We start from the raw sequence: 22552 nt of genomic DNA, 5'->3' as shown, positions 1-22552 counted from the left end.
GCAGCGTCGACAACACCAGATTCATATCCCACGGAGGAAATGGTGGACGCACCGGAGGAACAACATGCCAGACCCCTTGGCCATAAGTACTCACTAGAGAGTGAGATGCCAGGGGTCACTGAAAAAAGACAGCCAAAGCTGATATTTGTCCTCTAATGGTGCTCAACGCCAATTTCTGGTCTACTCCTTGCTGTAGAAAAAGCAGGGTCCTGGATATAGAAAAGGAGCGTGGATGCCATCCTTTCTCCTCACACATGGAGTTGTAAGCCTTCCAGGTACGATGATATATCTTCTAGACATGTGCAGAGTAAAATATTTCGTTTTGGAATTTCGTTTTCGTCTGAAAACTTAATTTATTTAGTTACTCCCGAAATTCGTTTTTATTTATTTCGTTTTTCGTTCAAAAATTGCATTCGTCCGAAAATCCACATGAATTACGGTCGAATCTGTCTTTGAAGGCTTATGGTGTCTGTCGAATGTATAAAGAAGGTTCGACGGAGCTAGTATATAGCATACTTTAGAACCCTATTAAAGTCTATGGGACTCCAACGTTCAAAATCTAAAGTGCTAATTTTAAAGGCTAATTTGCAAGTTACTGTCCTAAAAAGTGTTTGGGGACCCGGGTCCTGCCCCAGGGGACATGTATCAATGCAAAAAAAAGTTTTAAAAACGGCTGTTTTTTCAGGAGCAGTTATTTTAATAATGATTAAAGTGAAACAATAAAAGTGTAATATTCCTTTAAATTTCGTAGGGGGGGGGGGGGGTTGTCTACAGTATGCCTGTGAAGGGGCTCATGTTTCTGGTGCTTAGAACTGTCCCTGCACAAAGTGTCATTTATGCAGGAAAAAAAGTCCTTTAAAATCACTCGCAGCTATTATGAATTGTCGGCTCCCGTAATACAGAGAACACTCATTGAAAGTCATTGATAAAAAAATTAATAAATAAATAAATAAAAAAGCGTGGGGGTCCCCCGAATTCAATTACCAGGCCCTTCAGGTCTGGTATGGATATTAAGGGGAACCCTGCCTCAAATTTAAGAAAAAATTTGATGTGGGGTTCCCCCTAAATATCCATAACCAGACCCTTCAGGTCTGGTATGGATATTAAGGGGAACCCCGTGTCAAATTTAAAAAAAAATTGACGTGGGGTTCCCCCTAAAAATCCATACCAGACCCTTTATCCGAGCACGCAACCTGGCAGGCCGCAGGAAAAGAGGGGGGGACGAGAACCGTACCAGGCCCCCTCTGATGTAACGGAAACCTGCCTGTGTTACATCAGAGGGGTGCGGGGTCACCCATACGTCACAGGGAACCCCGGGTTTCCCCTTGCATCAGAGGGGGGCGGGGTCAGGTGACGGGTGGCCCCGCCCTCCGTATATAAGAAACGTCAGCCGCCGGAATGCCTGCAGTGTCTCCTCCACGGAGACAGAAGAAGGATGTATTCGCTGCGCTGGATGAGATGAGCCATCGCTGGAGATGACTGTCCGTCGCTGGATAGCAAGAGTGGATTACCACTGCTGGAATCTTTTTTTTATTTTTTTATTTTTAATAAAGGAATTTTTCAAAAGTGTTTGTTTTATTTAACCATTTTTTACACTTTCTTTGTGAAATGGTAGGGGTACTTTTGTACCCCCTTACCATTTCAAACAGGGGGGGGGCCGGGATCTGGGGGTCCCCTTGTTAAAGGGGGCTTCCAGATTCTGATAAGCCCCCCGCCCGCAGACCTCCACAACCACCGGCCAGGGTTGTGGGGATGAGGCCCTTGTCCTCATCAACATGGAGACAAGGTGCTTTGAGGGGTCGCAGACCCCCAAAGCATCCTCCCAATGTTGAGGGCATGTGGCCTGGTACGGTTCAGGAGGGAGGGGGGGCGCTCTCTCGTCCCCCCCTCTTTTCCTGCGGCCTGCAAGGTTGCGTGCTCGGATAAAGGGTCTGGTATGGATTTTTAGGGGGAACCCCACGTCAATTTTTTTTTTAATTTGACGCGGGGTTCCCCTTAATATCCATACCAGACCTGAAGGGTCTGGTTATGGATATTTAGGGGGAACCCCACGTCAAATTTTTTCTTAAATTTGAGGCAGGGTTCCCCTTAATATCCATACCAGACCTGAAGGGCCTGGTAATTGAATTTGGGGGACCCCCACGCTTTTTTATTTATTTATTTTTTTATCAATGACTTTCAATGAGTGTTCTCTGTATTACGGAGCCGACAATTCATAATAGCTGCGAGTGATTTTAAAGGACTTTTTTTCCTGCATAAATGACACTTTGTGCAGGGACAGTTCTAAGCACGGGAAACACCTTCACAGGCATACTATAGACAACTCCCCAGCTACGAAATTTAAAGGAATATTACACTTTTATTGTTTCACTTTAATCATTATTAAAATAACTGCTCCCGAAAAAACGGCAGTTTTTAAAACTTTTTTTTGCATTGATACATGTCCCCTGGGGCAGGACCCGGGTCCCCAAACACTTTTTAGGACTGTAACTTGCAGAATCTTTTCTCTCTGTCAAATCTTTTTTCTCTGTCGAATATTTTCTATATATAATCTTGGACTAAGAGGCAAGGTTAGGCACATTCGACCACAGGTTCTATAGCCAGATTGTTATTGTCAGAGTCATGTCGAATCTCCTATTCTATATCGAACTGTTGTAACAATGAAAACGAAAATAAAGCATTTATTTATGTCGGATCTTTCATTTTTCGGATTTTGTGCTTTCGTTATCGTTTGTCAAAACGAAAACGAAAATAGCTGAAATTCGGACGAAAATGCATTCGGACGAAAACGAATGCACATGTCTAATATCTTCTGGGAAGAAGATTTCCATGCTCTCAACATAGTTGGGATCACCAAGTCCTACAGACCCCGGTTCCTCAACACCTGGCTCTCAATAGCCATTTTGTTAAAGCCATGGTAAAGCAGGATGGGGAATCGGACCTGGAGACAGAAGGTCTTCTCGCAACGGCAGTCGCAAGGGAGTGTCTGCCACCAGGTGCACTAGGCCTGCGCACCAAGGACGCTGGGGTCAATCTGGGGCAATCAGTATTACTGGGATCCCCTCGACCTACCAGTCTACGAAGCAGACGTGGTAACAGTTTCAGTGGAGGAAAGCCATAGATCAGCTGGTACTGATCCTACGGAGCCACCAGCACGTCTGACACGTCTGCCCATGGATCTCTTGTCCTGGACACGAATCTTGGCACCTTCCAATTGAGATGGGAGGCCAGAAGATCCATGTCTGGTGTGCCCCATCGCAGGCACAGTAGCCTGAACACCTCCGGATGCAACGCCATTCTCCTGGGTCCAGCATCTGGCGACTTAGATAGTCCGCTTGCCAGTTCTCCACTCCCAGGATGTAAGTGGCCGACGGGGCCGGTACATGTCGCTCTGCCCACCAAAGTATGTGAGCGACCTCCCGTACAGCGGCTGAGCTTCTTGTTCCTCCTTGGTGATTGACGTATGCCACTGCCGTGGCATTGTCTGACTGGATGCTGATCGGACGCCCTCGCAATCTCATTGACCATGTGGAGAGGCATAGCCTTATCGCTCTCAGTTTGAGTAGATTGATCGGCAACTTGGATTCCTCCATTGTCCAGAGGCCCTGAGTCGACTGACTCCCATTACTCCACCCAGAAAGATAGGCTCGCGTCCGTTGTGATCACCGTCCATTTCAGAGGTAGGAACGATTTCCCAGACTGAAGTACCGGAGACCTCAGCCACCAAATCAGGGAATCCCTGACTAACTGGCTCATCTGGATCTGTTGATCCAGGGACAACGGAGATTTGTCCCACTTTGTCAAAATCTCCTTCTACAGGATTTTGGTGTGGAAGTGGACATATGGTACTGCCTCAAAGGAGGGCCACCATGAGTCCCAGGACTCGCATGCAGAAGCGAAGCAACGACCACTTGCGGCTCATCAGCAGTTTTACCGCGGCTCTGAGAGTCTGCAGCTTGTCTGAAGGGAGAAACACTCTCGCTTCCATGGAGTCCAGCAGCAAGCCTAGGTACTCCAAACACTGAGTCGGTACGATCACCAACTTTTTTAGGTTCAACAGCCACCCAAATTGCTGCAGGGTCTGCATGTTGATTGCCACATCCTCCTCTAACTGAGGCAGAAGAAGCTCTCAGGAGGAGATAGTCTAGGTAGCCCACGATCGCGATCCCGTAGTAACGCCAAAACAGGAGCCAATACATTGGTAAAGACTCGGGGGCTGATGCCAAACCAAAAGGGAGAGCCACAAACTGGTAGTGGGCTTCGCCGACTGCAAATTGCAGAAACTTTTGATGCCAGAGGCATATGGGTATGTGCAGGTACGCATCCTGGATGTCTAAGGATGCCAGGGAGTCCCCTTGATGGAATGCAGTGACTACTGAGTGAACCAATTCCATTCTGAACCTCTGTACTTTTACAAAGTAATTGAGGACTTTTAGATCTAAGATTGGACTATCCCTTCCTTCTTGGGAACTACAAACAGGTTTGAGTAGAACCCCTGTAAACGTTCCGATTCTGGAACAGGTAAATCACCCCCCGATTCAGCAGGTCCCTTACCGCCCCCAAGAGGGCCTCCCGGCAAGCTGGGAGTACGGGTATGCTGGAGGGGAAGAATCTGTTTTGCGGCCAAGAGAGGAACTCTCTCTTGTAGCTGGAGGAAATCAGATCGCAGACCCATTGGTCAGACAGTCGAGAGGGCTGCAAACTCCCGAAGGCGGCCCCCACCCGAGTTGTGGGTGGGGGCAAACCTTCATGCGGTAGCACTATTGTTCGCAGGCTTGCTAGGCTTGAGGTTCCAGGGACGTTTTTGTGGTCGTCCTGTCGGGCTGGGGACGTTTGGCCGAAGCTCTGGGCAGACAAAAAAAGTTTGTGAGTGAAAAATGAGGACCCTTGCCTTCCTGGCCTGTGGGAGTAGTGTACTCTTACCACCTGTGCCATTTTTAATAATGTCATCCAAAGAGGCTCCAAAAAGCCAGTCGCCAAGGAAGGGAAGATTCGTCAGGGCTTTCTTGGATGCCTGGTCAGTAGACCAGCATTTTAACCAAATCAGGTGCCTCAGCACCATTGCTGACACTGAAGCCCTGGATAACAGAGGGAGGGTATCCAGGGCCGCGTCACAAACGTATGTAAGGCCTTGCACTAGTTGGTCTGCTAGTTCCACGCAGACAGGAGAAGTTGTTGTTCTCCCAATTCATGGTGCAACAATTTTGCCCACTCTGCGACACAAGTGCGGATGCCAGTACTGGTCGCATGGTTGACCCCACAACCATAAACAAGGAATGAGCCACTGCCTCGGCCTTCCTGTCCGTGGGATCCTTAAATGCAGGAGTCCCCTCTACCGGGATCGTTGTTACTTTGTTTAACCTGGATACTGGGGGGTCCACGACCGGAGAAGCTGACCACTTTTTGAGAAGGCTCTCCTCAAAGGGGTAATGCACTGCCATGTATTTGGGGACCAAAAAGGTCCGTTGCGGTCGACCCCATTCCTTGTAAATGAACTTGTCAAAATAAGTCAGATACAGTAACAGGAACACTTTAGTTGAACGGGCTGGCTTACGGGACCCAAAAGGGACTACTACATCAGCAGAGGGATCTGCTGGCTCGTGAATCTTCAGGGTATCATGCACAGCTGTGATAAGTGCTCCAACAAGCGCTTTATCACACACGGACCCAGACGGGGATTCATCCTCACTGTCCAAACAGTCCTGGTCAGTGTCATCTGAAACGACAAAGCAGGGGTTACCAGCCTCAGCAGAGTCTGAGTCTGCTGACCCTACCCTGTCTGCCACCTGTTGTGAACTTAGGACAGTGATGGTCCCACCCTCCTAACTGCTGCTGGCTGAGGGGCTGTTTCCCGCAGGACTCACCACCCTGACAGGTTCTGCACTGTCCAACAAATAGTGCCTGTGTACTCTGTCAGCTACCAGGTGCAGAGTAATCCACTCTGTGTCATTAAAAGCTGCTGCTCATGGCGCTGAAACCGCTCTGCAATGTGCTCAGGCTCAAGGAAAATGGCCGCCAAGCATCCAGCATAAGGACATAAAGCACTGGGAAAATGGCCACCGGACTACAGGGACACATGCTGTCTCTAGAGCAGGGGTCTCAAACAGGCAGCCCTCTAGCTGTTGCTAAACTACAAATCCCATGAGGCATTGCAAGGCTGGCAGTTACAAACATGACTCCCATAGGCAGAAGCATGATGGGAATTGTAGTTTCGCAACAGCTGGAGGGCTGTCAGTTTGAGACCCCTGCTCTAGGGAATGCTGAAAAAACGTGCTCAGGCTTTGAGAAAATGGCTGCCGGACGTCCAGTATAAAGGACAAAACCACAGGGAAAATGGTCACTGAGAAACAGGAGAGCATGCTGTCCCTTGCCCACACCTAAGATGGCCGCTGACACTGGAAAAACCATGAGGGACAATGATAGAAAATGGTGGAGATCACAGACACAGCCTCACAGGCACCTCTAGGGAAATAAACACATCTCAGGGCACAGCCAGCCAGCGCAGCCCCCCCCCACGGGTAAGAACCCCCCCCCCGGAGAGCCCCTGTACAGACACACACACCGCTCAGCAGCCAAATGCAGCATCCCCCACAGGGAGGGGGAGGGAAGATAGGGACAGGGAGAGAAGAGAGGGAGGTGAGGGATCCCCCGAATCAGGCCTCCCAGGGAATGCCCAGCTGCTCAGCCCCACCAAGGCAGGGAGAGCTGTACTTACCAGTCCTGAAGAGCTGGGAGACATTCCATCACAGACCCACTCTCCGATCAGTACGGGATGGCTGTTGGCCTTGGCACACTGACACAGACATCCGTAGCCCAGTCATATGTGCGCCCCGGAGCATAAAAGCTCACGACCACCTCTGGAGCTGAGGTACATCGTGGCCAACCCAGCGTGGTGCTCTGGTCTACACGCGCTCGCTGGCCAGGCTGGGGAGATTACAAGGATAAGGGAATCCAGCCTGTCACCCAGCCGGCTGTTGATAGCAGATCACAGGATCTTTCATCTTGCACAAAAATCAAAGCTTCTGCAGAAAAACACGCGGACCGATAGGTGCGTCAGGGTTCCTAAGTCCTTCTCCTTTACTAGGCAAAATAAAACTGATGGCTGCATGGCAGGCTGGGGGGTTGTTACCTAAGGGACCCCCCCTTGGGCAGAACTAAAAGTTCTGTGTTTTTCATAACATGTAATGCCTAGTCTTCTCCTAAAGGTGGCGTAACAACCCAGTGGCTAAGAGAGGAGCTGTGTCAGTCAGTGAATATAAAATACTACTATGTCCCTTTTTTTTATACACAGGATGTGCTCAGCCAGGAGGAGGCCGTGACCAGTGGTAGAGAGGAGGAGGCCATGACCAGTGGTAGAGAGGAGGTTGGGGCTGGGCCCAGTAGGAGCCTCACAGAATGCCAAGTGCCTCCCCAGCACCTTCCCACCAAAAGGCCCAGGAAGATGACCAGAACTGAGGAGGAATCACTTGCCCTCATTGGGGAAGCCAGCCAATTCCTCAGTACCCCCCCCCCCCCCATGCTGAAGAGGCCTATGGTATATTTGGCCACCAGGTTGATGGAACTGGAGAAGGGCCAACGCCTCCTCTGTGAGGGGCTTTTTAATGAGGCCCTTCAGAAGGGTTTGAGGGGCCAGCTTACAGAATCCAGTCATATTTCTACTGAAGCCCCTACTCCTCCTCCACTAGAGGCACAGCCTCCAAAGAAGGCTACAGAGAAGCGTGGAGGGAGGGCTGCAGGACAGCATGGAGGGAAGGCTACATGGAAGAGTTGAAAGTGATTGCCTGGCTTCAGTCTGGTCTGACAGAAGATGCAGGCTGTTGTAGTACCACAGGCTGGGGACATAGATGTCATCTGCTGCTGTTCCTGATCTCTGGGAGTCCTGGATCAGATTGTGCTCCTTTTATATGTACTCCACAAGATTCCAATTTTGTTTTCCACCGACTTGATGTGTGCTCTGGGGGACAAAAGGCTTCACAAATTCCAGAAGTGCCTTCCTCTTTATTTTGTTAACCAGAATAAATGGCTAATTTATTTTCAAAAAATAATGTACTATGTGTTTTTATTAAAAAAGGACAGTTTGTTTGTGAGTAGACAGGTACATGTCAAAAAGACTATGGGAGTTATTTACAAAAAGCTAATTCATTTTGCACTGCATTGTGCAAACTACAAGTGCAAAGTGCACTTGCAAGTGCATTTACTGTAAATCTGAGGGGAAGATCTGAAATGAGGGAAAGCTCTGCTTATTTTATCATCCAATCATGTGCAAGCTAAAATGCTGTTTTTTTAGTTTCCTTGCATGTGCCCCTTGGATCCATAGCGAATGCACTTCCAAGTGCTCTTTGGGTGCAATTTCAAGTGCATTTTGCACTTGTAGTGCTAAATGAATTTGCCTTTTGTAAATAACCCCCCTATGTCAAATTAACAAGGGACACCAACCTAATTAAGGTTCATAAAAAATACAAGATAATAATGTTATTGTGGTAACTTGAAACTCCCAAAAAAAAAAAAAAATGGAAATCACTAGAATTTTTTATATTTAAAAAAAAATGGAAAATATATATTGTTGAAATCTAAAATTATAAAAGATGAGTCTAAAAAGGAATTGTAAACATTATTTATGGAGATCTGGCTTTTAGAAACTAGAATATTAGTCATGAGATGAGGATATAATGAAGAAAGAAGTTTGTGATAACTCTGTGTGAATATAAGCAGCAAAACAACTTCATTCTTCTAGCATTATAACAAAGAAAAGAATGCGCTATATTAAAAGATCACAGAGTTAGCAGCATGAGGAATTTGGTAGCCTCAATACGAACGCTAGTTTTACCAGACCTGTTTTGTACTTGCTTCAGGGCATACGTCATTTTTTGTCCATCGGAATAGCACACAGAAGAGTTTGCACGCTAGAAAACCGAGTCCTTCGGACAGATTTGAAAAATGTTTTATTTCTAGGTCCGTCTGACTTTTGGGAAAGAAAAGTCTGCTGGAGCCCACACACGATTGGATTGTCTGACGGATTCCGGTCCGCTGGACCAAGTCTGCCGAAAAGTCCGATCGTGTGTAAGCTGCATTACACTTAGTGAAGGGGAAAGAACAAATATGATTGTATATTACACAAGCAACTCTCTATGTCTTATATTTTTTTCTTACTGTTTGATAATATTTCCAGGCAGTTTCAGACTTGTTTGCATATTCCGATTATACACACAGGTAAAGTTAAATCTGATATTGTTTGTCGTGATGATGGGTTTATCCAGGATTTCAATGTAAATGGTGTTGGAAATATAGATATTGGAGTCATCATCCTGTGGATAGAGGCCAATAATTAGCAATTGAAAAATAGCTTTGAAATATATAGGAATTAATTGCTAAGCTCACTTCCCCCTGGCTCACACTGCCGCAACTTCAAAATCGTACAAAAAAATGTGTTTGTACTCTACTTACACCTCATGCTTTGTGCTGACAGGTCCCTGAGCTTCCCTTTGCACATTACACTGTTGACAAAAAAGTGTGCTGGAAGGTGCAAACAGAAATTTGCATTTGACAGGCACAGTGGCTGCATTTGACGGGCACAGTGGCTGCGTGTGACTGGCACAGTGGCTGCGTTTGATGGGCACAGTGGCTGCATTTGATGGGGGAGGTTCAGTATTTTTCATTTTGTTTGCGCCCCCCTGAAAAATTTTGAGCACCAGCTGCCACTGGTCAGCACAGAGACAGTACAGGGAACTTCACAGGGCTGTTTGTCAGCTGTGGATTGTAATCCCTCATGACCTCCCAGCAGCAGTGTGTGTGAATGTCTGTACCCTGTAGTGCACGGATTAGTGCACTATTTAAAGGAAGTGAGGTTATTTTAAGCGGAGTTCCAGTCAATTTTTTGTTTATTAAAAGTCAGCAGCTACAAAAAAAGTGTATCTTCTGACTTTTAATAAAAAGACACTCACCTGTCCCACAATCCAGCGACATGGCGACCCAAACCCTCCATTCTCTCCGCCGCCTGTCCACGGCGCTGGCAATACTACTGTGGACATCCAGCTGTGAAAGCTTGCACCTTCACAGCCGGGTGCGTATGTCTCACTGCGCTGTCCTGCATAGCCGGGCAATCTTTTAGCAACTGTGATGTGTACCAGAAGTTTGCAGGGTGGATGCAGGGTGCTGAAGCACATTTTTCAAAAGGTACAGATGCTTTTTTGGTAGAGTGTTTTGCCAATGTACATGCATTTTTAGGGTAGGCTCATATTTATGTGGGTTTTAGTGCATTTACAGATTTAATCAAACAAACATACTACGATCCATTTAACATTTTATCCTATTGGTCCCATTCACATTTTTTGCAGTTTCCTGCAATGTGTTTTTTGGAAAGATGCAGGAACTTTTCTTACATGCAGAACGATGCATTTTTGGTTCCATTGACTTAAAAAAGCATGTATGTGTCTTTAACCACTACAATACAGGGCACTTTCGCCCCCTTCCTTCCCAGCCCAATTTTCAGCTTTCAGCGCTCTAGCGCTTTCAGTGACAATTGCGCGGTCATGCTACACTGTACCCAAATGAAATTGTTATTATTTTGTTCGCACAAATAGAGCTTTATTTTGGTGTTATTTATTCACGACTCGGTTTTTTTTTTTTTGCGATATAAGCGCAAAAATAGCGGAAATTTGGAAAAAAAACAATATTTTCTTTTTTCTATTTGAAAAGAAATCCAATAAAATCAAATTTTGTCATAAATTTAAGCCAAAATGTATTCTGCTACATGTTTTTGGTAAAAAAAATTCCGTTAAGTGTATAATAATTGGTTTGTGTGATCACGGACATATGTACGCAAATGATCATGTACATATGTGTGCAGGTGATCACGTACATATGTGTGCAGATAATCATTGGGACATGTGATTTTAGTGGGACATATGTGGGGGACATGTTTTTATTATTAGGGACATGTGTTTTTATTATTTGGGGACATGTATGTTTTGGGGACATGTGTGTTTTGGGGACATGTGTGGGGACTGTGTTTGTACTGTGTGGTGTGTTGTGTGTTTACACTACACTGATGATCAGTGAGTAAAAAGCTGTAAAAAGCAGCCCATACTCACTAATCATCAGCCGGCTGCAGCGTTCTGCTCTCCTCTCCTCAGCGGTGACTTCCGTGTGAGGAGAGGAGAGCCGATTGCCTAGCAACCGGCTGTTTGTTTACATCACATGACGGCCGTGATTGGACACGGCCGTCATGTGATCAGGAGGGCCAATCACAGAGCCCTCCTGCCGATCTGAGATGTGCCGTGTCCGGGTGACACGAGCACATCGGGATCGCGCCGCTGCGCGGCCGCGATCCCGCTACTCCTGAATGACGTTCCTGAACGTCCTATCAGGAGTAGATGGCTCCCACCCGGCCGTATATATGCATTGGCCGGGTGGGAAGTGTTTAAATTGCTTTCGGTAGGGTTTTGTGTTTAACAAACAGTCTTCTCCTCCTACCAAAAAAATGTAGGAAGCATGAAAATTAATCAAAAGCGTGTGAAAAAATGCACCACAAAAACACATTTAACCACTTTTAGACCGGACCATTATGCTGGCTTAAGATCAGACCACTTTTTGCGATTCGGCACTGCGTCGATTTAACTGACAATTGCGTGGTCGTGCGACGTGGCTCCCAAACAAAATTGAAGTCCTTTTTTTCCCCACAAATAGAGCTTTCTTTTGGTGGTATTTGATCACCCCTACGGTTTTTATTTTTTGCGCTATAAACAAAAATAGAGCGACAATTTTGAAAAAAACACATTATTTTTTACTTTTTGTTATAATAAATATCCCCCAAAAATATATAAAAAATATTTTTTTCCCTCAGTTTAGGCCAATATGTATTCCTCTACTTATTTTTGGTAAAAAAAAAGCAATAAGCGATTATTGATTGGTTTGTGCAAAAGTTATAGCATTTACAAAATAGGGGATACTTTTATGGCATTTTTATTAATAATTTTTTTTTTTACTAGTAATGGTCGGTGATTTTATTATGACAGCGACATTATGGCGGACACATCTAACATTTTTGACACATTTTTGGGACCATTGTCATTTATACAGCAATCAGTGCTATACAAATGCACTGATTCCTGTGTAAATGGCAGTGAAGGGGTTAACCAGGGGGTGGTAGTAATCTCTGCTCCAATCACATGGAGTTGAGATCAGTGTCACTTGTTGCTAGGCAGAACGGGGTGATGCTGCTTACAACGGCATCTCCCCGTTCAGCCTCCCAGTGAGACGATAGCGGGTATCCCTGAGGCGATCGAGTCCATGGGTCCCGCGACCTGACTCACGGGGGTCCCGACTGGCACCCGAACGCACTGCCGAAGACGTGCACACGATGGCAGGGCGGCATATAGATATGGACGTACCTGTACGCCAATATGCCTGCCCATGCAATTCTGCCAATGTACATCGGCGTGCGCCGGTCGGGAAGTGGTTAAAAAAGCATAAATCTTACATGCATAGATTTAAACCTAGACTTAGTGAGTTCTTGGCAGAGTTTTCTGTATAAAATCCAACCTTCTCGAACTGCATCAGCATGAAAAAATGCATCAAAAATGCACAATGCCATACTAAAATAGCGCATTAAAAATCGCATCATGCTGCAGCAACACTATTGTTAACCTTGACTAGACAGAAGGCCTGTGAGAGTTTTTGGAAAGAACCGTGTAGCACCCAGTGGCCCCAAAGATAAGATCTCCATGGATCATAGATTGGTAAGTGGAAAACTTAGGGGGCTTTCTCGAGGAGAGTGGACTTGCATTTCAAGGATAACTACAAAAAGTGCAGTTATTCCTTAAAGCCTACCACAGTGCCAGATGAGAAGGTCTTCTCTAACTGCCAATCGCTATGATGTCTATTAAAGAAATGTGGTTGTCACTTTGACAGGAAGGTAAACATCGATAAAGATTTTTTTCAAAAGTTCCATATTTTCACCAGTCTGGATTTCTGTTTTAATTCTTGACAAGAAGTGAGAAGAAATAAATAAAAAATCTCTCTAAAAAACAAAACAAAAACAAAGCTGTCAAGACTCATTTTTCCCCAATCTATCCTAAATGAAAAGAAAAAATTTCATCTGGAGTTAGGCTATCTCTTGAAAAAAGTGAAACAGATTACTGAGTGTCGATTTTTCCAGAAAAGTAATGAATACACACAAATCTAACACAAGAGTTGCTAAAACGAATGAATAAATAAATAAATGTGCTACCATCACTGTGTTTCCACACCAATTGGATGCTGCTTTGGCCTGGATAATATTCACTGTCTGGCCATTGATAGACTGTTGATATGGGAAATTGCATTCTATTGATGAGTTCCTCAGACGCATTGTGGAAGAGTCGAGACCAAGTACTGCTAGCTCACATTTACTGACTGTGACTGTCATTGCATTGTTTTCACAGATGACCGTAGGGTGGAAATCAGAAAGTCCTGGAAAAGTTCAGTAAAAGAAGAAATATAAATCAATCAGTAGGCAATGTATCAAAAAACTGTGGGCCGGTTCACACTGCGAGCCGCGGCGAGGCGTCTCCGACTTCCTCGCCGCGACTTGCAGGGGGGGTCAGCGGCGACTTGCAGAGGACTTCTGCATAGAAGTCAATGCAAGTCGCCCCCGAAGTCGCCCCGAAGTAGTACAGGAACCTTTTTTCTGAGTCGGAGCGACTCGAGTCGCTCCTCTCAGAACGGTTCCATAGCACTGTATGGGGGCGACTTGCGGGAGCGAGGCGAGGCGAGCCGTGTCGCCTCGCCTCGCGTCGCAGTGTGAACCGGCCCTTATCTTACTAGTCACTACTATTTAGGGCCGGTTCACACTGCGGGCGACTGCGATCCGACTTCAGGTCGGTCTAGGTCGCCCCAAGTCGCCTCCAGGTCGCGCTGCATTAAAACCAATGATAGTCAATGGAGCTGTCTTAATATACGCTACTGCAGTAGCTCCGACTTTTAAAAAAGGTTCCTGTACTACTTGGAAACGACTTCTAGGCGACTTGTACCCATTCATGTCAATGTAAGTCGCCTCTCCTGTTCATCTGTAGGCTACTTGCAAGCTACTTGACAGGAAGTCACCCAGCCCCCACTGCAGGCAGCCCCTCCTTTCCATACACATTAGTTTCGTTTTCCTCCTTATCTTCAACTCACACAGACCATCTTCAACTCACAAAGACCAAGAGCTCAGTCCTGCAAAATGTCTGCTATGAACAGGAGAGAACCAGTGGACAATGAGTCCCTCATACGCCTTGTTAGGGAGAGAAGGTGTCTGTACGCAAAGACAGACAAAGCGTACCAGCTAATACAAAAAAGAGAGAGTGCCTGGCTGGAAATCTGCAGACTCTCTTTCGAAGACTGGGATGTCTTGTCACAGGCCGACCGCTCTGCAAAAAGTAAGTTTATATGTCTTTTCTCCTTCACTATGCATGATTCTTGTAGTTCAATTTAGGTCTTGTAGGTCTTCTTTTGCACAGGGAATCGGTGCATAAATGCCCCCTTTCACAACAGTCCTTGGTTCCTCCCCCTAGATCCCCCTGCCATCAAAAATATCACACCAGAGCAACAAAAGCTCCAATTACATGAACATTAGATGAATTGACTGTTCTAATAGTGTCTGAACTGTATTCCCCACGTTTTTGCTTCAAAAAAGCATTGTTTCAATACCAAATTGATGTGCCACGTGACGTGCCACGGCTGCCACGTGACCTGCCACGGCTGCCACGGGACGTGCCATGGGACTTTCCACGGGAAGTGCCACGGGTGCCACGGGAAGTGCCACGGGACGTGCCACGGGTGCCACGGGACCTGCCACGGGTGCCACGGGACGTGCCACGGGTGCCACGGAACGTGCCACGGGTGCCACGGAACGTGCCACTGGTGTCACGGGACCTGCCACGGGTGCCACGGGACCTGCCACGGGTGACACGGGACCTGCCATGGGTGCCACGTGACGTGCCACGGGTGCCACGGGACCTGCCACGGGTGCCACGTGACGTGCCACGGGTGCCACGGAACGTGCCACGGGTGACACGTGACGTGCCACGGGTGCCACGGGACCTGCCACGGGTGCCACGTGACGTGCCACGGGTGACACGGGACCTGCCACGGGTGCCACGGAACGTGCCACTGGTGTCACGGGACCTGCCACGGGTGCCACGGGACCTGCCACGGGTGACACGGGACCTGCCACGGGTGCCACGTGACGTGCCACGGGTGCCACGGGACCTGCCACGGGTGCCACGTGACGTGCCACGGGTGCCACGTGACGTGCCACGGGTGCCACGGAACGTGCCACTGGTGTCACGGGACCTGCCACGGGTGCCACGGGACCTGCCACGGGTGCCACGGGACCTGCCACGGGTGCCACGTGACGTGCCACGGGTGCCACGGGACCTGCCACGGGTGCCACGTGACGTGCCACGGGTGCCACGGAACGTGCCACGGGTGACACGTGACGTGCCACGGGACCTGCCACGGGTGCCACGTGACGTGCCACGGGTGCCACGTGACGTGCCACTGGTGTCACGGGACCTGCCACGGGTGCCACGGGACCTGCCACGGGTGACACGGGACCTGCCATGGGTGCCACGTGACGTGCCACGGGTGCCACGGGACCTGCCACGGGTGCCACGTGACGTGCCACGGGTGCCACGTGACGTGCCACGGGTGCCACGGAACGTGCCACTGGTGTCACGGGACCTGCCACGGGTGCCACGGGACCTGCCACGGGTGACACGGGACCTGCCACGGGTGCCACGTGACGTGCCACGGGTGCCACGGGACCTGCCACGGGTGCCACGGGACGTGCCACGGGTGACACGTGACGTGCCACGGGTGACACGGGACCTGACACGGGTGCCACGGGACGTGCCACGGGTGCCACGGAACGTGCCACGGGTGACACGTGACGTGCCACGGGTGCCACAGGACCTGCCACGGGACGTGCCACGGGTGCCACGGGACCTGCCACATGTAACATTTTACATGGCGCTCATTACAGGTCACATGGCACTTGGGGTTCATAATGGTGCCTATTAACTCTAGGGCAAGATTACGGAGCAACATTGGGAAGTCTATCACTGATGTGTAGCACTATGATAATTTTATTACAATAATGATTGAACAATATAACCACATCAAAAGTAATTTCAACCTAATTTTAACATATTAAATTTATTGAACATATAATAACAAATAACAAAAAACATATCAGACAACTTTAATTACAAAACAATAATCCATATCAGCACATGTTAACAACCGTACTCAAAAATTCCCAAAAAGATACTTGATATGAAATCAAAACATTTGTGTAAAAATATTTATGAATTTGATTAGGAAATGGCGTCCATCTGCCACGGCAATTCACCATCCGGTGAATTGAAATAGGATCTAAATTGATCGCGCACTGTGGCACCATCAGTGGATCCCCTTGTAGCACTGATGCGTGCACTTTCCATGTCGTGTTGTAGAGAATCCTCAAAACAATATCCGTCCCTGACTCTGACAAAATTGTGCAGCACGCATGCTGCTTTTACAGCAGTTATAGCATTTTCAATGTTTAAGCTTATTGTAGTATGTAGAAAGCGCCATTTATTGGCTAGAATTCCAAAACTACATTCAACCACCCTTCTTGCCCTTGTTAACCGGTAGTTGAAAATCCTTTTAGGAGTGGACAGGTTCCTACTAGAGTAAGGCCTCATCAGGTGTTCACCCAATGCAAAGGCCTCATCCGCAACAAACACATAGGGTAGCGCAGGTTCAGCTGTGCCAGGAAGGGGGCAATTTTCAGGAATACCAAGTAGATTCTCCCGTAGTCTTTCACCAAAGGATGAATTTCCAAAAATCCTTGCATCACAGCTACCTCCATAGGATCCAATGTCTACATATGTGAAACAGTAGTTGGAATCTGTAACGGCGAGCAGTACAAAGGAGCAATATTTTTTATAGTTAAAGTACATACTCCCGCTACCCACAGGCTTTTGTACACGTATATGCTTCCCATCGATAGCTCCAATGCAATTGGGAAAATTGCACCTACTCCAAAATTTATTTGCTATATCACGCCATGTTTCAGGTGTCGGCCTCTTCATCACCATGGTGTTAAGCACGTCCCATAAAACTTTGCAGGTGTCTCGGATGATATAGCTGATAGTCGACTTGCCAGCCATGAACTCATAATGTAGACTTACAATTGAATGACCTGTTGCAAGGTATCTGAAAAACAAAAGAATTGATTATGTTCCTGTTTATGTTTTGCAGTGACCATCTTACAAACCAGGTGGAAGGGGCTCCGCGATTGCTACAATCGCTATTTAAAAAAAATATTGAACCAACGAAGTGGTTCCGGGGGGAAAAGAGTAGCACCCTATATCCATGCGGAGGAGATGGAGTTCCTGAGGCCGTTCATGGACCTTAGAGCGTAAGATAATATCTTTCATATTAGGACAGTGATACTATACAGTTGGATAAGGTTATAATAATTGTATTCTATCTTTCATGCAGAACACAATCCAGTATGCCGCACCTGGAACAGCCAGGTACATCGGCCCAATGTGCTGCGGCGGCCACTGCTCCCAGCGGAGAGGAAGGGGCACCTTCTCCGTCATTAATACAGAGTCCTGGCCAAAACTCTATGGAAACAATTGAGGATTCCCAGGCGGCCAATCTCAGCATGGCTGAGGTCGAGGAACCCGAAGGCAGACAGGAACCAGACCGTCCCGCTCTCCATGGAAGATCGGGAAGACCAATTAGATTGCAAAACAACTTGGAACGTTTTGCGTCACTGATGGAGAGGATGAATACCAAGTTAAGTGAAATGGAGAGTGCGGAAAGCGGATTTGGTATTATGGTGGCAGCAATGCTCAAAAAAATCCCGCAGGAGCGCCAGGCATATGTTATGAAAAACATTATAGATATGCTTGAGGCAAATATAGCCCACCAGCCTGCCACCAGTGCCCCCTCTCCAGCGTTTGCCCCACCACCACCCCCATCAGTACCCTTCCCTAACTATTATAATCCCCCGCCACCCAGAACCCACCCCTACTATTCCCCTCGTTATAGGCCATATTGTGATGAGTATGGCAACAACACACAAAGCACAAATCCCCCCATGCCCTATCCATTTCCTACCCCTGCAATGGCCACACGTGAAAGTGTCCAACCCACACCTTCCCCCATTCCTTCCACTGAAGGTGACAATTTTGGCCCATCGTACCACAATTTATAGTTTTTCTAATTGATGTCTTGATTTTTCTTACAATATGTGCTGATGTTATTTCTTTAAAAGTTACTGTTTGTTGATGCTTTTTTCAAAAAATTTGTTAATATTAAAAAAAGTTTATGTTTTGCTAATGTGTGGTATGTTTGAGTATATTACATTTAATTACATGCTATGTTTTTTTAGGTCAAAAATAATTACCTAGGTGGCTGCAGCATTGGAGCAAAGCTTCATCTGCTGCTCCTTCACACAAAAAATAATAATCAAACATCAATGGGTCTCTTCTATCCCCTCCAAGATGTGAGAGCTGCTGACACTCAGCAGCTATCCTGCTCTGCTCCTCCACGCTAATTGTAGCGCTGAGCTGTGAGGATGCAAAGTGTATTGCGCACCAGAAAGACAGTTTACCTTAATGTAATAATTAGTCTTTCAATGGATGAGATACTCTTCCTGTATGTTGTGTTCTGTCGCTCAAGATGGATGTCAACCAGACCAAGCAATTCATCAAAACTGCAACAAACCAAAAAAATTTTGTTAATCATCTATGTTAGAAAATAATAAATATAAACCACTGGTATCTACACACACACACACACACACACACACATTATCGCATCAACAATATGCCAAATATAAATCATCCGATTGAAGGGATTTAGCTAGGGTGAGGTGACGTAGCAAGTCATGTGTTAAGTAGACAATACACAAAGTGTGGAATGTGTGACACCTGTGACAGGTAATGTCGAAGGGGAAAACTACTCTATTTTACTCTTGAAAAATGCTTTTGCAACATGACTTTAAGGCCACATATTTGTGAACAATTACTGCTAGCAAACACACTACTTCTGGTTTGTCATGTCCCATCTGTGCCAAGTCATGTGACACCCGTGGCACGTCCCGTGGCACCCGTGGCACGTCTCGTGGCACCCGTGGCACGTCCCGTGGCACCCGTGGCAGGTCCCGTGTCACCCGTGGCAGGTCCCGTGGCACCCGTGGCACGTCCCGTGGCACCCGTGGCACTTCCCGTGTCACCCGTGGCACGTCCCGTGGCACGTCCCGTGTCACCCGTGGCACGTCCTGTGTCACCCGTGGCACGTCCCGTGGCACCCGTGGCACCCGTGGCACCCGTGGCACGTCCCGTGGCACCCGTGGCACCCGTGGCACTTCCCCTGTCACCCGTGGCACGTCCCGTGGCACGTCCCGTGGCACCCGTGGCACCCGTGGCACGTTCCGTGTCACCCGTGGCACGTCCCGTGGCACCCGTGGCACCCGTGGCACGTCCCGTGGCACCCGTGGCACTTCCCGTGTCACCCGTGGCACGTCCCGTGGCACGTTCCGTGGCACCCGTGGCACCCGTGGCACTTCCCGTGTCACCCGTGGCACGTCCCGTGGCACCCGTGGCACGTCCCGTGGCACCCGTGGCACGTCCCGTGGCACGTCCCGTGGCACCCGTGGCACTTCCCGTGTCACCCGTGGCACGTCCCGTGGCACGTCCCGTGGCACCCGTGGCACCCGTGGCACTTCCCGTGTCACCCGTGGCACGTCCCGTGGCACCCGTGGCACGTCCCGTGGCACCCGTGGCACGTCCCGTGGCACCCGTGGCAGGTCCCGTGTCACCCGTGGCACGTCCCGTGGCACCCGTGGCAGGTCCCGTGGCACCCGTGCCACTTCCCGTGGCACCCGTGGCAGGTCTCGTGGCACGTCTTGTGCCAAGCGCGGCACATTGCGTGGCATGTGACATGGCACATGTGGCAAGGGACGTGGCAGATCGACAATCCACAACTTGTGGCAAGTGACGTGGAAAGTGGACAATGACATACAGCATATGTACTTGCCTTGTGATCGACATCCGTGTATACTTGAAAAACTTGTCATCAAACCTACGCAAGTTCTCATACATAGCCCAGAACTGCCCTCTGTTATGTCGATTGGCAATGATTGGATGGATCCAGTAGCGACGTCTTCTTCCCATCCTCCTCCTCCGCTTCATTTCTTCTTCTTCCTCTTCCATCAGTACTGCCAAACCAGCTGTTAGGACAGCTGACATAAGGTAACGCACAGAGAGCATTTTGGACACAGAACGACTGTCAAAAACAGGAACAAGGAAGAAGACAGGAACAGGAATGATGTCACAAGGGGTGAAAGCTCACTTGTACAGTTCCCTGTCCTGGAGGCGACTTGTAAGTCGCCCCAAGTCGCGCTGTTAAGTCGGATACAAGTCGGATCCGACTTGGCTTCCCAAGTAGTGTCGCCTCGTGTCGCCCCCTGTGTGAACCGGCCCTTACAGACACTTTCAGCCATATGGCCCAGTGCCCTAATAAACCAAAATAAGCCCAACTGAACTCTTGGAATTTGTTACTGTGATGCAGCCAGGCTGTATATAAAATAATACATATTTTTCCTTTATTTATATTTCAATACATTTTTTATTAAACAAGCAATTTATTATCCATGTATGAAAACATATTAATTTCAGTGGTATCAGAGTAAGCATCTTGACATATGGTGTAAATGGAATTTACAGATATGAGTACAGCAAATAGTCATGTGGAAGTATGTGATATATAACCCCAGCTGCCCCAAAAATGAGCGTTCCGATCAATTGTTACAGCAAGGGGTAAATATTCTGTACTGGCCGCACCTAGGAGAGTCAGACCTCTGTTCTCTCACACAATACATGTCCCCCCCCCCCCGCCCCCCCACACTGCTCCAATCAACTGCATTCTGTCTCCCTGAGTGGCACTATTTATTTAAACCGTGTTCTGGGGGAAGGGCTGCTGGACCCCTGGAGAAACAGACCACTGCTTTGTGTGAAAGAGCCATGGTCCAACTCTCCTATAAACTGGCAGCACAGGTATTTTAACCTTTCCTGCAGCACTTAGCTGCTAAAAAAAAAAAAAAAAAAGCCCCAGTTTTATTACTGTATAAGCACACTGACTGCATTACAGTAATAAATAGCGAGAGTTCAATTGGACTCAACGCCAACTTTCTATTCAACACTGGTAAAATATTTAGCCCATTTTGATTTGAACCCAATTTCAAATAAATGGAAGCTCATTCCTACTGTCCATCCAGTTTTGAGATTTACACAGCTCTGTCACACAGTACAGACCCGTCTGGTGGGGCAGGCAACCCACTTTTTCTCTACTGTAATTCACATAAAGGTCCTCTGTTTGTCGGTCTTATAGCTGCACCATCTTTAATGTCATGCATTTTTAGGGTGTGCCCCCCATGTCTATGTTTGTCTATTGTAAGGGTCTTGACCAGGTGCCTTGGGCTGGAGCACCCCTTCCCCCTGCCATTACCTCTTATCAGGGCCGTCTTTAATATTGATTGGACCCAGGGCAAAACTTTTCTTGGGGCCCCCCATGCAGTTTCGCTCTCCACCTGCTCTGAGACATACAATAAATAGCAGCTAGACTCAAAATCAGTTTACTGAATCGGATCGGGCAGCTATTGCGATTGGTTGCCAGAGGTTACAGTGTATCATTACCGCTCACTGACTGGTTGCTAGAGGTTACAGCACACATTACGGCTCACTGACTAGTTTCTAAAGGTTACAGCACATGATTTGTGCTTGTTGATGGGCTGCTAGAAATTACTGTGGATATGACCTCAGGGGGGCAAGATATAAATATCAATGCTGCCGGCCACTGATATTCACATATGAATGCCAGTAATTTACATGTAAACACAGGGTCTGCAGGTGAGTCACCTGTACAAAACAATAGGGCAGAGCTGGGCAGCATTAGTACCAGCACTTCACACTGAGATATTGGGACACAGCACAGGACTAAAACCTCAAGGAACAAGGGAATTTAAACCAGTATAGTTGGCAAGTATGAGGCAGCTGCTTTGGGCCCCACAACAATGACAGGGCCCAGGGCAGCTGCCCCTTTTGCTGTGCCTTAAAAAACGGCCCTGCCTCTTATTAGTGTCCACCTGTGTTATAGAATGAATCCTTTTAGTTCTCCCACATAGGAGTGTATTTCTCCCATGGTTATGAGAAGTGGGATCTTCCATTCTATGAATAGTGTAGGACCCACTGATAATGGGGTACTTTGACGCAGTAGTGGGCTTAGGAATCTTTGTGGCCATATAGTGCGACCAAATCCCCATATTTTTTGCTTATTTGCTGAATATGTTCAGGTGTTTTAAATAGCCTTGCAGGATTTAAATGTCATTTTAACATATGTGCGCTGTAATCTTTTCTCCACTTACAGGTCCAGAGAGGACCGGAGCGAGAATGCACCGGAGGGGAATGTAGGGGAGGGCCGGACATGACAGTGTGTCAAGTGACACACCAGGGGAGGGGTTTTTGGGCAGAAG

The 22552-nt window shown here is 47.7% G+C and overlaps 1 protein-coding gene across 2 annotated transcripts in view; it reads right to left on the bottom strand.

Moving 5' to 3' along the window:
• Positions 1-22552, bottom strand: part of LOC143982409 (uromodulin-like) — a 140541-nt gene that overhangs the window by 47693 nt on the left and 70296 nt on the right. For both annotated transcript variants that reach the window (XM_077481081.1, XM_077481079.1), the window contains exons 5-6: positions 13229-13449; positions 9151-9305 (exon numbers count right to left, since the gene is read on the bottom strand). In XM_077481081.1, the coding sequence (XP_077337207.1) occupies positions 9151-9305; positions 13229-13449 (376 nt within the window). The remainder of the gene's footprint in view (positions 1-9150; positions 9306-13228; positions 13450-22552) is intronic.

The sequence above is a fragment of the Lithobates pipiens genome, unplaced genomic scaffold, assembly GCF_037356315.1.
Source record: "Lithobates pipiens isolate NorthernLeopardFrog02 unplaced genomic scaffold, aLitPip1_a1.2 Scaffold_16, whole genome shotgun sequence".
In the NCBI taxonomy this organism is placed as follows: Eukaryota; Metazoa; Chordata; class Amphibia; order Anura; family Ranidae; genus Lithobates; species Lithobates pipiens.
Note: the sequence above shows the minus strand (reverse complement) of the source record. Positions and strands in the feature narration are given on the sequence as shown.